The sequence below is a fragment of the Ornithorhynchus anatinus genome, chromosome 8 (genome assembly GCF_004115215.2).
Source record: "Ornithorhynchus anatinus isolate Pmale09 chromosome 8, mOrnAna1.pri.v4, whole genome shotgun sequence".
In the NCBI taxonomy this organism is placed as follows: Eukaryota; Metazoa; Chordata; class Mammalia; order Monotremata; family Ornithorhynchidae; genus Ornithorhynchus; species Ornithorhynchus anatinus.
This window is the reverse complement of record NC_041735.1, coordinates 55,529,461-55,547,688: the sequence shown is the minus strand read 5'-3', so window position 1 is coordinate 55,547,688 and position 18,228 is coordinate 55,529,461. Positions and strand designations below refer to the sequence as shown.

Genomic DNA, 18,228 nt, shown 5'->3' with positions numbered 1-18,228 from the left:
CTCTCTTGGCATTAACTTTGGCATTACTGGCTCAACTCTCTCACTCAACCCACATATTCAATCTGTCTCCAAATCCTATCAGTTCTACTTTCAAAACATCACTGAAACCCACCCTATCCTCTCCCCATCCAAACAGCTACGACCGAAGCACTTATCCTACCCTGCACCGACTACTGCATCGGCTTCCTTGCTGACCTCCCTGCCTCCTATCTCTCCAAATCCAGTTCACACTTCCCTGTGCTGCCTGGATCATCTTTCTAAAAACATTTAGACCATGTATCCCCACTCCTCAAGAACTTCAAGTAGTTGCCCATCCACCTCCCTTTCAAACAGAAACAGTGGCTTTAAACAACTCAATCACCTTGTCCCCTCCCATCTTAATTTGCTGATTTCCTACTACAACCCAGCATGCTCGCTCTGCTCCTCTAATACCTACGTACTCACTGTACCTCGATCTCGGCTCTCTCGCTGCCGATTCCCTCACCCACATTCTGCCTCAAGCCTGGAACTCCTTCTCCCTTCATATCCGACAGACCATCACTCTATCCATCTGCAAAGCCTAATTAACATCACATCTCCTCCAAAAGGCCTTCTCCACTAAGCCCTCATTTCCTCTACTCTCCATTCTTTGCCATCCTTGCACTGATTTGCCTATATCTACTGCAGCACTAGAACAGTGCCCAGCACATAGTAAGCACTTAACAAAGAAGATAATTATTATTATCATTATTACTTAGAAACATACCCTTTATTCACCTCACCCTCAGACCCAAAGCACTTATGTATATATCTGTAATTTATTTATATTAATGTTTGTCTTCCCCTCTAGACTGTAAGCTCCTTATGAGCAGGGAATTTGTCTATCGATTCTGTTGTAGTGTACTCTCTAAAGCACTTAGTACAGTGCTCTGCATGCAGTAGGCTCCATTAGAGAAGCAGTGTGGCTTAGTGGAAAGAACATGGGCTTTGGAGTCAGAGGTAGTGGGTTCTAATCCCAGCTCCTCCATTTATCAGCTGTGTGACATTGGGCAAGCCACTTAACCTCTCTGTGCCTCAGTTACCTCATCTGTAAAATGGGGATTAAGACTCTAAGCCCCACGTAGGACTACCTGATTACCTTGTATCTACCTCAGAGCTTAGAACAGTGCTTGGCATGTAGTAAGAGCTTAACAAATACCAATATTATTATTATAAGATTGATTGAGCAAGAGGAATGGGGTAAGATGTCCTCCTAGAAAACAGGGGTTCCAACAGGTTTCTGCATGATATCATATGGAACCTTACCTGTGCCCCCAAATTAGCATGATGACATCATACGGAACAAGGGTAGAACAGTGTTTGACACTTAACAAATACCTCCCTCCTGCCACAAAAAAAAAAAAGGCAGGTGTACTAGCAAATGTTCTCCCTGCTTTGGGAGGCTAAATGCCCAAATCTTGCCTTCCCTATTGGTGTTTTAACAATATCTTGCAATATACATTCAATCCCTGCAAGTGTCACTTTGCAGAAGATCTGGTGAGAATACTACCATCATCCTTTCAGATAAACAGCTGCTCACTAAACACCTTAAATGTATTGCCTATTTAATCATTTAGAAAGTTCACAATTGGCTCGCAATTGCAATAAAAATGAAGTTAATCCTATTAAACCATTTTACTAGAAAAAAGGAGGGTTTGGGGCAATAGACGGGTAAACTATAGCCCATCTAAATATTTTTTCTACAATTCATAGCATTCTTTTTCAAGGGTAAGGTGAAGCACAAACTAATAAATGCCTTACAAGCTATCATACTTTGCCTAAAATCATATACCTTGTGAATTTGAGTTAGTCTTCCAAAATCCCAGGTGTACTCACTCACACCCATACACACACACACCCTCCCCACCCCCGCATATTCCTGAGTCAACCCTCTTCCTTCAGCTTCACCGTTATTTGCAAAATTATATGGCGAATTGACAACAGATCACTTTACATTATTTATATCTAATATAAGAAATGTAAATACTGGGCAACTACTGAAAATTCAGACAAAGAAATGATCGTGTAATCAGATTGATGCTAGACAGTCCAAAAGAAAACAAAGTCAAGCCTCACAGGGCCTTTATTTACAGCCCAACAACACAGTTTCTCCAAGGCAACATACTGGGTAGTGGCGGGGATTATGAGATCATATATTAAGCAGAAGCTGATGACATATGGAGTGCATGTAGAACTTCTGGTTAATGCAAATGCCAAGATGAATAACCAAAAAAAAACAAAAGGAAAAAAAATGATGGTTGAGTGTTGGAAGGCAAAAAAAACTGAAGTCAATCTTTTAATTAAAAAATTATGTAGCAAGGGCCCCGCTAATGAGTCTAGAGTCCCAAGGGATCATTTTTACCATCTCTGCCTAATTTGATGCCCCTGCTCACCCTGAACAGAGTGTGTCCACCGGCAAGAAATGTTTTAAGCCAAGTCTCTTGAATTAAATGATTCATTAAAGAAATTTCTAAACATCCTACATCATATAAAAACTCAAAAATACCTGGAAGTTCTTCATAAATTTCATCATCTATTGGTTGGTCGCTTTTTGGTGGACTACTGATTGGTGGAGGATGATCCACATCATCATATAATTCACCTCTTTCATCATCATCTTCTGGAATGATATCGGATTCCATGTCTAAAACACACAAAGGGAGAGTAATTTTAAAAGGTGCAAAAATAACTTTAGAAAACCTCATAAGGAACTTCCTTAAATGTACACAGTATTGAAATTTAAGAGTCAAATAATATTGTCTGGAATACAAAAACGCTTCTCATTCAAATATGACAAATTATTGGAAGTCATACAATGTGTGAAAAAAAAAAGATCATATTTTTTCAGGCTGGGTTTACCGTGAAGCCATACTGATTTACAATAGGTAGAGGTATGATGTTAACATGTTTCATGTCAGCAGCTCCTTTTCGGATATGTCTATAACCTAATATAGCCAACCTCTATACAGAAACTAGAACAATTGCTTTAAGGAGTATTAAAAACCATGCAACTCGCTTATTGATTGCTCTTACCTTGTAAAACAAACTTCAACTGCTGTACCCATTCCTCAGCATCTTTGGGAGTAGCTGCCGTAAACTAATAAAATAAAACATCACAATAAATATCACACCAGAAATAGAAGGAATGTAGCATTCTTGTCACTTCTTCAAAGAACCATTAGTGATTCTTTTCATGTCTTCTGGTACTTTTCTTGCAAGGATGCTTCTTATAATGTACAGTTAATTTTGACAAATTTATGTAATTGAAGCAGAGGATGATGGATTTGAAACTCTGATCAGCAGCTGGCAGCTGTGCAGAAAAAAGCTGCTTCTCTTCATCAATGTCAAAGCCAGAACTGATGAACAAAATTTGCCCTTGACAATTAGAAGACACCCATGAATTTCTTTCGACTGCTGGGTACAGTTTTCTTAAAAATGTTCTTGTCAGATTCCAACACACTACCTGACAACTTAATTAACTGGCTTTCAACTGCAATCTCAGATATTTAAAACTTATTAAACTTACATTCCATATTGATGCCTAGCTGATAGATCTTCGAATTGCATAGCAGATATGTGCTTTTACCTTGGTTTTTCGTTCACACCCTTAAGCAGTATCATATATTTTAACACACAGATATTTTTCTTTTGATAACTGCAACCTTGTTACTATATAATTCTTCTAAGAAATCACATGGGCCTATTAAAATAGATATTAAAATGCTAACACTGGAGTGAATGATAGATAAAAGTGATGTATTTGCTGGTTCTAATACAAAAAGATACCATTTGAGCTTAATCTGAAATTTTTTTCAATGTATTTCTTATTGTATGAATGTACAATGTAAGCAAACCAGTTGTTTTTTCATTAACATGTCAGAGAAAGTTGTTGCAATGAAATGTTAATGTCCCAATAAATGAAATCGGAACATTTTTATCAATTTAATTTCAAGGCGACATAAAAAGTCCAACCTGATAGATGCGTTTATCAGGAGCACAGATTTCGAAACAGCAATCTTTCTTTCCATCCTTCCTCAGGGTATTATTCATTCTGGCGGTGTATCCATCTATAGCAAATTCACCTTTCTGTTGTTTGTCTGTTGAAGATAAAACCAAAGTTAGAACTTCATTTGCAACACTGAATATAAATGCTCAGTAGGTTATCTTTTATTTAGATTCTGTTTCCCAGTTTTATGAAGAAGGGAATTGGATTTTGTCTTTCTGCTTTTCTGTCAGGGTAATTATAAAATGTTAGAAATCTCCTTTATTTTAAAGACTGTGCAAAATGCTGTGTGCATTTGGGATTCTTTTGGTGGGGGGGGGATTTTAAAAGGATGTTCTGCTTTGTTCATTTGTCTTTAGTTTTCAAAAGGACGTTTTATGGAGCTCACAAAGTAGTGGTCTTATTTAGTAAGAAGTGTCTGATACAACACTGGTTCCTTCTGAAAGCCAAGAACTGGAATTTGGAATTTGCTCAGGAAGCTCACTATAAATCAGTGTCTACTTCATTTTGGTAAGCCGGGGGGGGGGAAACCTGTCTACTCAAAAACTTGTTAAGCACTTTCACTATATTTAACACTATTTTCTCCTCAAGAAATAGCTACCTTCAAGCTCAATTTTAAAGTGCATGAAGGCCATCCTTTATCCACCTAATTTAAAGGCTACGTCAATTTTTCATAAATATAACAATTCAATCTAAGAACTGATGTGAAACTTAAGGTGATATGCCACTGAAGAATATAGTTAAGACACATAACTATGACGTTTTGGTGTAGAAAACCGTAAAGGAATTCACAGAAGAGGAATATAAAATATGCCTCTGCTTTAGCATTACTGAATACCCAATATAGCAATAGTGGCTCGGACCACGGTTCTCCAAGATACTAGTTGCTTCTTAAGATGTCTTTTTGTGTGACCTTGGGCAAGTCACTGAACTTCTCTGTGCCTCAAGTTACTTCATCTATAAAATGGGGATTATGACTGTGAGTCCCTGGTGAGACATGGACTGTGTAAAGCTTGATTAGCTTGTATCTACTCCAGTGCTTAGTATAGTGCCCGGCACATAGTAAGCATGATTTGCTTGTATCTACCTGAGCACTTAGTACAGAGCCGGTAAGCACTTAACAAATACCATTAGAAAAAAAAAAAACCTTTCAAAAATCCCCACCCCAAAAGAAATGCACACTTTGCCCAATCTTCCAAATAAAGCTGATTTCTAAGCATTTTATAATTATCATGATGCAATAGCAGAATGACAAAATCCAAAAAAAGTACTGAACAAGATCCATATTTTTATTTTATTTAGTACACCCTCAAGAGTATCAATCACTAGATGAAAGTTAAAGGCAGGAGGTAGAGGCTTAAAAATAGGACCAGAATTCTGGTACCAGCATCTTAACTAAATTCAGCATGTGAATTTAGACAAATCACAAGTTTTCCAAGTCAACTTCCCCATCAAAAAAAAAATGATATAGTCCAAACCTATTGTATTAAAATATCACATAGAGATGATATCCTAAGTGAAGCACATGAGGTTCCTTGTAACAAAGTCTCTAAACAATTTGGGGATGTCATAACTATCATTACTATTATTAAAAAATATCAGCAGATGAAGCTGTTACCCATAAAGAATGTAAAATTGAAAAAAGAATTTATAATTTCATTTTACATGGTTCCTGAAAGTATGTTTCATGAATGAGTTATAAAACTAAAATGATTAGACATGCAATACTTTATTGCATTTGGCCAAGTACTTCTACAATGGAGAATTTTCAGTTTTAAAGGAGTGACATTATGATGATACAGGTTTCTTAGAAACTGACAAACATATTTCCACGAAAACTCATGTACCACTAAAACTGGGTCAAAGATGAAACATGCAAGATACACCAAGGGGATCCAAGTTTCTTCAAATAAGAGTTGTGTTAGCAACTTTCCAGGAGCCGGAGGGCTGCATCTACTTTGCATAAAATGAAGCAGATGCAGCCACCCTCAGAATGAGGAAGGGTTGCAGGGGAGAATGTAAGCCAAGAAATGGATGGATCATTTTGTCACGAGAAATTAACTGTTCATGGCTTCATTGGCAACCTATGATCTGTGGGCCACATTTTTGGGCAATAGATACAGCCCATCCTTCATCTTTGATGAAGCTACAACAGTGAAATTCTATCCACTGGTGCAGATGTGGGTGAAAAGAACTAAGGACCGTCTTCCACACTGTGTGCATGTTAAAATAGCTTCTTGCTGAGTTGATGATTTACCACCTACAGGGCTTCTTTCTGTTTTCAAGACTGTCTTGGTATTGTAATCTCTGTGAAGTTTTCAGCAAAGAAGAGCAGCTCTTCTAAGGGCTGCCCACTACCAATCAGTGATATTTATTAAACATTTTCTGGGTGCAGAACACTCAGAGTCCTTGTGAAAGTACAATAGAGCTGATAGATATGATCCCGGTCCACAAGGATCTTAGAGGAGAGACAGATAATAATGGTTGATGATGGAGAAGAAAGGGAAAAGACACCTTCAATCCCTGACTCATGTGACTATAAGGTGGTGGAGCAGCTTAACTGTCTGGATGAACTTCTGAGGGCAGCCATGTTTGCTTCGCAGTTGTCAGAACCCTGGTCTATCGATGGTGTGAGATGCTTTTGTACCTTCTAGGAAATCAGTATTGAGCTTGTACTCTTCCTCTCGGAACTTTTCCTGTTCTTGCCATACTCCAAATATAGAACATAAAGATATGTACATAGTACTATTTTGGGGATGGGGAGGGTAAGTATCCAAAGTGCTAATGTTTAATTTAAGTTATGAAGTGGCAGTTGGTGAGGAGATGAAAAATCGACTGGGGAAGCTCTTTTAGAAAACATGTGAGAAGAGCAATGGTCTCCCAGATGTGAAAGGAATTCCAGGCAGGAAGGAGGGTGTGAACAGGAGGTTGGTGGTGGGACAAGAAAGAGGCACAATTCAGTAGACTGGCTTGAGAAGAAGAAAGGGAACTAAGCAGATGAATGATGGTGCAGTGGGAAAAGAGGGGATAAGGAGGAGGAATAGAAGTGACTCAATGCCTAAAAGTCAATGTTCAGAGTTTTGGACCCCTTACTTTATTTCGTGTACATGTTTTCAGTGCTTGGTAGCTTACTAAAATAGCACGTGGAAGAGTTTTCAGGTTCATCTGTTTTAGGCGGTTGATTTTCTGCCTGTGAAGATATGATTAAACCCCAGTTGGACTATTTGGGCTCTCCAAGATTACAGAAGACTTATTCGGATCCCTAAGTGTCAATTAAATAATTTCCTAGCTAGGGTTGGGACTAGGTTCCACCACCGGCCCTTTTCCCCTCTTACAGCAGAGAAGATTGTTCTACATCCAGTTAGTTCAAGCCCTGCTAGTTCATGCAAACTCACAAGAGGCAGATTACTAAACTTGAAGATCTATTTATTTAATTTCCTAGAGGAGAGGCTCTACAAGGAAGCAATCCAATGCAACACCAAGGTATTCTCTTCTCGGTAGGAAACCAAATTAGATTCCAAAAGTTGCTTGGTGAGTAATGAATTAGAAAGAGGGTCATGATTGCTCCGAGAGACATTCCCACCTCAAAGGACCACTTGAGATGATATGCAAGGTTAACAACTGCCTTAGGGTGCATGAGAGCTGGTGGTAGGCCGGTGTAATATCAGAGGAAGCAGAGTGGTAGTGGTTCAATTTTTTAAAATTCCCTGTCTGAGTCAGAAACAGTCAGGAAGGGTAACAATGGCTCTGAGCAATGGGGGTGGGTGATGGGTTCTGGAGCTGGGAAAAAAGCTCTTCTTTCGGGTTTTAACTGGCTTCCATATGATGTCAATACATGATCTCGATCTCATTTATCTCGCCACTGAAGCCTCTCCCACGTCCTGCCTCTGGCCTGAAATGTCCTTCCTCCTCAAATCCGACAGACAATTATTCTACCCCTTCAAAGCCTTATTGAAGGTACATCTTCTCCAAGGGACCTTCCCCTGACTAAGGCCTCCTTTCCTCTTCTCCCACTCCTTTCTGTGTCGCCCTGACTTGCTCCCTTTATTCATCCCTTCTCCCAGCCTCACAACACTTATGTACATAACCAAAGTGATTAGTCTGTATCTACTCCACTGCTTAAGGTGTGAGGCACTTAGTCAGTGCTTAGCAAATACCATGCAAAATGTTTACATTGTTCAATCTAAGGAGATAAAATAGTCTCATTTGGACTGTTTCCCTTTTTCTTTTCCCTATTTCAAATACCCACTCAGACCTTTGAACTTTTATACTTAGTTACTATACTTTTTTTAAAAGCATAGCCTCTTGTAGACAGCCACTATGCTCAGTTACATTGCATAATGCACTTTGTTATTTATATTTTAGGAGTGCTTCTCCCTTCAGAGAACAGGTGGAGCTTACATTACTGCTAATGCTATTCACTTCAGCACAAAGAAGAAAACACACCCCTCAATGCTGAAACCTTCTCTGAACTTAACCAATCCGATTAGTAACTTGTTCCACCTTCCTGGTCAAAGGTAAATGCAGTAAAAGAGAGTTTAATGACTTTGATTATTTCAAGCAACATTATCTTTTGTTCAGCTGGTTTACAACATGATAATATCTGCTCATATATCTGAAATATACTTCTGGTGCAATGAGTTATATTGGGAAGAAGTGTCAAACCATTACCATTTTAATTAAAAACAGTTGCTGAGAAGCATTTTACTTGGAATTAGAAGTTTGACTAATACTTTCTGGTGGCATGGGATTTTAAACATGCATGGATTCTTTCTTCTCATGAGGACAATTATGCAATGTGAGGATAAAAGTCAAAAGGCTTCTTTATTCCCTGCCACACACATTTTCCACCCCAAGTGTTAAATCGATTGTAGTTCAAGGACAGTGAGGTAGTGGGGAGGGAAAAGGACTAAATGGCATATGGTTTTGGAGGAAAGGCTAATACTCCCATTAAATTCTACTTTTTGGTAAATACTCCTGTGATTCCTCCAACTGGGAAAAAACAGAAGTTAGTCATTACACATGCCATGGGACCACATCAGCATACTGTCATCATTATTATATTATGGAAGAACCACTGGGTCTCTCAGTATTCACTCCCCAGAATGGCCTATATCTTTGAGGCTACAGAGATACTGCTTTTTAATTCTCAAAAATGATGGTTCTACCTAGCTGCCGGGGTCCCCTTGAATCATTTAGGCACGACCTGCAGCTCTTCCACAGAATAATACATAGTCCATTAATAATAGTAATAATAATAATTATGGTATTTGTTAAGTGCTTACTATGTGCCAGACACTGTTCTAAGCACTGGGGTAGAAACAGGGTAATCAGGTTGCCCCACGTGGGGCTCACACTTTTAACCCCCATTTTCCAGATGAGGTAACTGAAGCACAGAGAAGTGAAGTGACTTGCCCAAGGTCACACAGCAGACAAGTGGGAGACCCGGGATTAAAACCCACGCCCTCTGTCTCCCAAGCCCATGTTCTTTCCACTAAGCCACACTGTTTCTCTAGTCTGCACTCTGCCTTATTGCTTTCTGTTTTCATTCAAACTTAATTCCTTCTTCTTCTGTGGCAAACTGACATAATCTGAGGCCACAGTCAAAATATATATTTTGATAACAACTCCTTTGGCACACACGTTAAATAAGACCTCTGTAGGACTGGCGTTATGAAGTCCTCGATTCACACCTGAGGTCTGCCTTGTCCTCAAGTAATACCCAAAAACCTCACACTACCCAATACATTTAACTTCCGAGGACTGCATTAGATATAACACATCATCAGAAATAGACTAAAGAGAACTTCCTTCTTTTACACTGGTGTGTTCATTGCTCAACTAAGTCACTCTAAGTTATAGCAAATTTGTCAACTTCTTTTACACAGGAGAAAACAAAAGCAGTTTTGAAATGATTCTTCACACACGATTCCTTTGAACACATTGGACAGATATTTAAAATGTAAGTTGGGAAATGAGAGCCTACTTTACATCCCCTCAAAGTACCGTACATGATAAAATGCTGGTGTCTTTAACCAGAACTAGAGAAAGCAGCTAGGGCAACCAGTGATGATGTGGCTTTGGGGGCAGAAGAAACACTGGATCCACATAGTCAGTGGCAGAAGAAGCTGTTCATGCCCCTAGGCTTCTGGGGATTTCTATGATTCCAAAAGAACCATGTGACATTTGAGTGCTTTCATTGCACATCTCTCCACTTGGCCTTTCCAATTTCCTGCCACTGCCTCGCTTCTCCTACAATAATAATAATGATGACATTTGTTAAGTGTTTACTATGTGTCAAGCGCTGTTCTAAGCGCTAGGATAGATACAAGCTAATCAGGTTGGACATAGTCCCTGTACAACATAGGGCTCACAGTCTTAATCCCCATTTTACAGTTGAGGTAACCGAGGCCGAGAGAAGTTCAGTGACTTGCCCAAGGTCACGTAACAGACAGGTGGTGGGGCTGGGATTAGAACCCTGGTCTTTCTGACTCCCAGGCCCATGCTCTATCCACTGGGCCATACTGCTTCCTACTCCACAAAGCCTTCTCCAATGTCTATAAAATCCCTGAGAGGCCACAGACAACTATCCCAAATGATCTCTCTGTGGCCTATTAATACTTCAGTTAGTGCCACTCCCACTATACCGATTTCTACTTGTAATTTCAGTGTCTGTTTTTCCCACTGGGCTGTAAATTCCTTGAGAGCAGGGACTGTGCCTACTAACTCTATCGTGATTTCCAAGTGCTTAGAACAGTGCTCTGCACACAATAATCACTCAAGAAACTCTACTGGTGAATTGAAGTTGTCTGGTTCTGAACTGCTTAACAGGAAATCCTGTTAAGGGAGTAGAGGGAGTTTTAATTTCTTCACTTTTCATCTGTCATGTCATTCTCAGTGGTTTTGAGTAGGCAAACTCAGAGCCAGGGGTCAATAATAATGTTGGTATTTGTTAAGCGCTTACTATGTGCAGAGCACTGTTCTAAGCGCTGGGGTAGATACAGGGGAATCAGGTTGTCCCACGTGAGGCTCACAGTTAATCCCCACTTTACAGATGAGGTAACTGAGGCAAAGAGAGGGTAAGTGACTTGCCCACAGTCACACAGCTGACAAGTGGCAGAGCTGGGCTTCGAACCCATTACCTCTGACTCCCAAGCCCAGGCTCTTTCCACTGAGCCACGCTGCTTCTCAACAAGGCCCATAATGGCCCAGACTGACTCACTAGGATTTACCCAAAATCTCAGTGGGGCAGTCTGATCCTGGAAATGGATCCTCTCAATCTACATAATAATTATAACTGCTTTATTAGTTTGCTTACAACTGAATTTCTAACTCTTTACACACTTTAGAAATGTATTTTATTACAGTTCAGATCAACCTACAATATTTTAACTATTCTTTAAATGAGGGCATTCACAAAACACATTAAAATTTTGGACCCAAACAATGAAGCGTAATTATGCTTTCTTTAACTGTGTCTGCTGAGATGCACAGGCTCTAATACACTTTTTGGTGAGCATAAACAAGACAGGGAGAAAAATAAATCTAAGGCAGAAAGTTGAAAGCATATTTCACTATCAATTTGACTAAAAAGTCCTTTCAAACACCTAAGTTTATTTTCCAATTCATATTCGAGGAAAATTTTCACTAAATCGTCTTGCCAGTGATTCATAACTTATTCACATCATTAATGCAATCATTCACTATTAACTCCTTAAATGTAAGGATTATATCTTTTGTAGGTTTCCTCATTCCTACAACAGTCTCACATCCAGTAGCCTCAGTAAGTGTGGATGACGACTCAACTCAGATTTAAAAGAAACAAAATGAACTTTCTTAGATGAGCTCTGAAAAGAGATGTGGTATGAAACTGTAGAAAGAGGAGAAATGTAGTCCATCTGACTCATTCAATTTTTTTTTAACCGCCAACTGGATCCCAAACAACCAAAGTCAAAATTAGAAATGTTTGCAAGGAAATGTAATAGGACCAAGTTCTTTGAGGAGAAGGAGATTTCAGAAGTGCATTCTGCCCCACTAGTGTCTGAGTAACTGGAAAGGCCTCGGAAAAAATAGTCATAGTTAACACAAAAGGTAGGAAAAGGAGAAATGGATGTGGGTTTCACAAAGTGATAGAATAAGTACAGTACATATATATTTTTACTTAAGGCCCCAAATGGCTATGAATAATAAATACGGACAATATTTATTGGTATGTAGGTAAGTGCATTATTTACCCTAGAGACTGAAACTACTCTTTCTAAACCATTATGATCTGATGGGTCAATAAGTAGTTTGGCAAGCACAATGGGGCTGAAAAATGTGAACTATGCATCTGTCACACAGTAACAAAGTGCAGTTTAACCTGGTACATGATATCAGCTCCTTCTGGGCCACTTTAATCCATTTGTCTAAATCCTTCTTTAGTTTGGGGATTATGACCCTTATAGATCTCAACAGCTCCTTCCAAAGCGCAAACATAGAAAAAGCTTAACAATTGGCAGCAATACGGGTCCACGACAGGTCATTTAAAATGTTCTGTTGTATTAATCTCCCAAAAGGACATTTCAGATACTAAATCAGACAGGTGTAACTCAGAGAAAAATGGGGTGGGGGGAGTAAGGGCCATACAATTCCCAGGTAGGGTAAACACAAAAAAGGAAGGTAATTGTAATCGTGCTACACAAGTGGGAGTAAAAGCTGTCTAAAACTGAGGAAAAGTTATTGAAAGGAAAGGATCTGGTGAGAATTACATAGAAGGCATAATGTAAAAAAAAAAAAATTATACCATGTCCAAAATTGTATTGGGAAGTGTGGAGACTCAAAAGAAAGAGGGAAAAGGGAATTGTGCAATTCAAGGAAATAGAAACCAAATTTTCAAGCATAAGCATGGGAAAGGGATCTTCAGCTCTATAATTGCCAGATTAGGAAATATTTCATGCATATGAAATTGGGAAACAGAGCAAATTTGATAATGGACTATAGCGAGGCTATCACGCTACAAGCCTTTTCCAACTATTGTTAGATAAAATCCACAAAAGGACACTGCTGCCCAAAACCTTTGGTGGAATTATCTCCTGAGCGTGGAAAATGGTTAATTATTCCTTAAAATTAAAGCAAAGGAATAGACTTCTCTTTGTAACAGCATCTACTATGTTATTGTAGTAAGGCTCATGATGGTATTTGGTAAGTGCTTACTATGTGCCAAGCACTATTCTAAGCACTGGGGTAGATATAAGATAATCAGGTTGTTCCATGCAGGGCTCACAGTCTTAATCCCCGTTTTATAGATGAGGAAACTGAGGCCCAGAGAAGTTAAGTGACTTGCCCAAAGTCACACAGCTGATAAGTGGAGGAGCCGGCATTAGAACCCTTGACCTCTGACTCCCAAACCCGGGTTCTTTCTGATACTGTTCGTTGGAAAACAAGGTACACGCAACAGCAACTTCTGATTAATTAATATATAGTCTGCCTCTACCACTCCAGATGTCGAGGAAAGCAGCAGGCAAACCAGGATGACACTGGAACAGCTCAATTTCCAACATTCAGGTCTCACTAGGTCTCATGCCTCTCCTCCCTCAAGCTCTTGGCTTTCTCTACAGCCCTTCTCAGCTGCTACAACCTTTCCCACAATTCCCCCATCCCACTGCTGCCATGCCCTTTCTTTCACAGATTCCTGAGATTAGTTCACTGTTTAAAAGAAAGAGAAATTGATCATTATTTTAATTGACAGGGAAGAAAAAAAGATATGGTGAGAGAAGACGTTTCCCCGAAAACCTTAGACTTAGCACTCCATGATTACTTCTCCTGATTTTTTAATATGCCTATTTGCCTCATTTCTAAATTAATTTATTACTTTTAGTAGCGAGTCCTGGCTACGATAGACATAACCCTCCCCCCACCTCCTCCACACACACTCAGATTCCATTATGACAATTAAGGAAGTCAGAGGTTGCTTTTATAACCCCTCCTTATGACGGAGGCTAAATGGAGAGAGTTTCCATGGGGATGAGTCCCTGCTACTGAAATTAATTTTTCGTTTGATATGCCGAAGTCTAGATTTGCAAGCTTTTTGGCATTCCGGAACAGCAATCTAAAATAAAGTTATTACAATACTGATATGTTTGTTGCTGACCTTCCTTCACTTAGTGAAATTTCTATTTGAAAACCAAAAACAACCGTGGAAGTAATAATTAACAAATTCAATTATTTATCCATATTCATAAGGTTATTGATCAGAAATACCTTTATCGCTTCCATAATAATAGAAAACTGTTCTACTGAGAGCACACCAGCGCTTTTGCCACTCAAATCCAAGGAAGCTGTGATCTGCAGTGAAGACAGAATAAAATATTTTATAAGTTACAATACAATCTTCATTTACTCCAAATCTAATCTCTATCTTCTAAAATGATCAGACATAAAAAGAAACTTGGGAGTAAAAAGGGACCAAAAGAGAGTGTTGTGGAAACCAAGAAGCTGGGATATATGGAGATTTTTCCACCATTTTAAAATTTTATTATAGATATAAAGAGAAAGACTAAATTTATGTGCATGAATTATAGTAATATAAAAATGACTCAATGCTAAATTGTAACTGCTGGGTGTTCTTATGGCCTGAAGTTTTCAAAAATCTACAAAAAAAAAATGGGTGTACATTTACACACAAGGGTTGGCATAGTCTGAAAATACTCTAAATGCCATTCTTTGGAGAGTGCACCTTACCTTTCCTGCGTTTTTCAAGGTAGCTAGCCTTTAGGACAAAGGGAAGGTCCTGAGCCGCAATGGGAGGGAACTGGTTTCCTGGAAGAAAAATTGAGAAGTGGGTAAGCATTTAGAGAAAAAAGGCCAATTGCACCTAAATGAATAGTCTTGGAGGATATTCAGGGATGGTGTTGCCTCTAGAAGAAATCAGTCAATCATCTGATTCCAAAGCTTTTTAATTATCAACCTTGCACAAATTCAACTCCCTTGGCTTCATTTCTTTAAAGTAGATGCTCTTGTAAACTATAATAGCAAAATATATTTTATGGAATAAACAATGCTATAAAGCAGCGTGGCTCAGTGGAAAGAGCACGGGCTTTGGAGTCAAAGGTCATGAGTTCGAATCCCAGCTCTGCCACTTGTCAGCTGTGTGACTGTGGGCAAGTCACTTAACTTCTCTGTGCCTCAGTTACCTCATCTGTAAAATGGGCATTAAGACTGTGAGCCCCATGTGGGACAACCTGATTCCCCTGTGTCAACCCCAGCTCTTAGAACAGCGCTCTGCACATAGTAAGCACTTAACAAATACCAACATTATTATTATTATTATTAAATTGCATTACTGTGAAGGAATCCTATCTGTATTAGGTAAGGAATATATTACGGTAACCCCATCTAGACTGTCAGCTCATTGTGAACATGCAACATGCCTACAAACTCTGCTGTATGGTACTCTCTCAACTTCCTAGTTCAGTGTTCTGCACACAGGCAGCGCTCAATACGTACCCCCGATAGACTCCTACCTTTGGTACTATCTCCCAACCACTTAGTACAGTGCTTCACAAACAGTAAGTGCTCAAATATGACTAAATGATGAATGAATCTAAAGTATACTTCCAATATTCATACTATGGAACAAGGGAATTTTATTTCTTCTTTTGCTCCAAAGATCTAAAATTATTTCATAAACATATATAAGTATTCATATTTAACAGGAAGACTGGCTGAAGTATAAAAAGGTTAAAGATCACTTTCCTGACATCAGATACTCTTATAGTACCACATTCTACATTGCTAATAGGCAATTCTCAAAGCAAATACACTCATAATTTCACCTAATTTCACAACTGGAAAAAAAATATTCATTTTGCCCATGGGATTTTTACTTTAAAAATTGAATTCACTCACTTGCCCCTTTGAATTTAATCAAAATTTTATCAAAATTCAAAGGGGAAAGTGCTCTCATTTTTTTTGGAAAATAATTTGTGTAAAGAACAAAAACTGAAGAAAGGTTATAGATAACTAAATAAGTGATATATACTTACTAGTACTACATATTTAGTAATAGTCTCAAGTGTTTTGTCAAATATGGAGGAACTACCAAAGAGCATCCTGTCTATCTGGCGGCATTTTTGAGGGAATTCAGTTTTAAGACATTCAATCAGAATAATAACCCTAAGGTCGGTGGAATTCAGTAGCCTATTTAAAGTCCTAGGGGCACCAGTTATCCAAAGTAATCAGTCAGTTGGTCGGTCAATCGTATTTATTGAGTGCTTACTGTGTGCAGAGCACTGTACTAAACACTTGGAAGACTACGATATAACAGACACATTTCCTGCCCACAATGAGCTTACACTCTAGAGGGGGAGATGGACATTAATATAAAGTAGTCATGATCATGGTCGTCCATATAGTTTGGGAGTCTCTCCATCCATCGTTATTTATTGAGCGCTTACTGTGCACAGAGCACTGTACTAAGCACTACTCTCCCCCTCTGGACTGTCTCCCCCTCTAGACTGCAAGCTTGTTATGGGCAGGGAATGTGTGGGCTTACTGTTAGTACAGCGTTCTGCACACAGTAAGTGCTCAGTAAATACTATTGACTATTGTACTCTCCCAAGAGCTTATTACTGTGCTCTACACACAGTAAGCGCTCAATAAATACCAATCAATGAATGAAATATATTCACTGAATGAATGAATGGAAAGGACAGTATAACAGAGTTGGTAGATACGTTACCTGTCCACAGTTGCTAGTCTCTCCATGTCTAGCCAGGGTAGCACAAGAAGTGATTGGATTTCCAAACGCAATGGGCAATACAATAGGTCTAGATGGGCATGCTTACATCTATGCAATGGGAAATACAATAGGTCTAGATGGGCATGCTTACATCCCAAACCACAAGAGCCCAGATGTCCCAGGGAGCCTTAATCCCCGAATAGGCTCCTTCCTGCTCAAATATATGGCAATGCTTCCCTTGGGGTTCCTCTCAGGCACATAGTAATTGAGCAATATTTCAGTGTTAGTATGCCTGGAAGCATGAAGACTCTTGGATAAATTGTTGGACACCTAGATTGAATAATAATAATAATGTTGGTATTGTTAAGCGCTTACTATGTGTTGAGCACTGTTCTAAACGCTGGGGTAGATACAGGGTAATCAGGTTGTCCCACGTGAGGTTCACAGTCTTAACCCCCATTTTACAGATGAGGTAACTGAGGCAGTGAGAAGTTATACTACTTGCCCAGAGTCACATAGTTGACAGGTGGCAGAGCCGGGATTAGAACCCATGACCTCTGACTCCTAAACCCGTGCTCTTTCCACTGAGACATGCGGGAAAAAACATATCAAACCCAGGTCACCTGACAGTAGCTTCTTCTGTTGTTTCTCCATTCAGAACTAGAACAATTAGTAGAAATGATCAGGTACTATTGTCAATTTAAGAGCTACTTAGTGGGCTTATGGAAAGTAAAGCGGGAAATGGTGATCAGCATGATTTGGTAGCTACGTGAAGTGGCTGTTTAAAGGTTCTCTTCCCAGTTAAACACTGTAACTACAATTATAACCACAGTTAAAAGACCATTCCTTCAAATAAGTGCCTCTTTATACCTCTTTCCAGTCAGGTAAAGAGGATCTAGATGAAAACTTCCTCTGTCTGAAGGCCAGAAAAGTTAAACAATTCAACACTAGTATGTTCCATCCCTTTAACTGATAATAACACAACAATCTAATAAAGTTCATTCCACCCAGTGGGCAATCAATGAACCCCCTTACTAGTTGTGCAAAAAGGGATTAAGGATTAGGATGGGGGAAGCAGCATGGCCTGGTGGAGAGAGCACAGGCCTGGGAGTCAGAAGGACCTGGGTTCTAATCCCAGCTCCACCACCTGTCTGCTGTGTGACCTTCGGCAAGTTACATCACTTCTCTGGGCCTCAGTTACCTCATCTGTAAAATAGGGATTAGGAGTGTGAGCCCTAAGTGGGCCAGGGACTGTGTCAATCTGATTATCTTGTGTCTACCCCAATGTTTAGAACAGTTGACTTAACAAACGCTTAACAAATACCACAGGTCTCACTGGGCAATTAAAAGGAAAACTAGGGATAACAGAAGACTCAAGAAGGGTTTACGATAAATCCAGCCCTTTTCTAGCATTTATGTACTTCTTTATACCCATCCTCAGTACTCTTTATATGTTTGTTCAATGATACATTAAGTTATTTATTAT

The 18,228-nt window shown here is 39.2% G+C and overlaps 1 protein-coding gene across 2 annotated transcripts in view; it reads right to left on the bottom strand.

Annotated features, from left to right (window-relative positions):
• Positions 1-18,228, bottom strand: part of SKAP2 (src kinase associated phosphoprotein 2) — a 196,753-nt gene that overhangs the window by 57,877 nt on the left and 120,648 nt on the right. For both annotated transcript variants that reach the window (XM_007667348.4, XM_016227361.3), the window contains exons 5-9: positions 14,744-14,821; positions 14,264-14,347; positions 3,991-4,115; positions 3,052-3,115; positions 2,525-2,662 (exon numbers count right to left, since the gene is read on the bottom strand). In XM_007667348.4, coding sequence (XP_007665538.2) covers positions 2,525-2,662; positions 3,052-3,115; positions 3,991-4,115; positions 14,264-14,347; positions 14,744-14,821 — 489 coding nt within the window. The remainder of the gene's footprint in view (positions 1-2,524; positions 2,663-3,051; positions 3,116-3,990; positions 4,116-14,263; positions 14,348-14,743; positions 14,822-18,228) is intronic.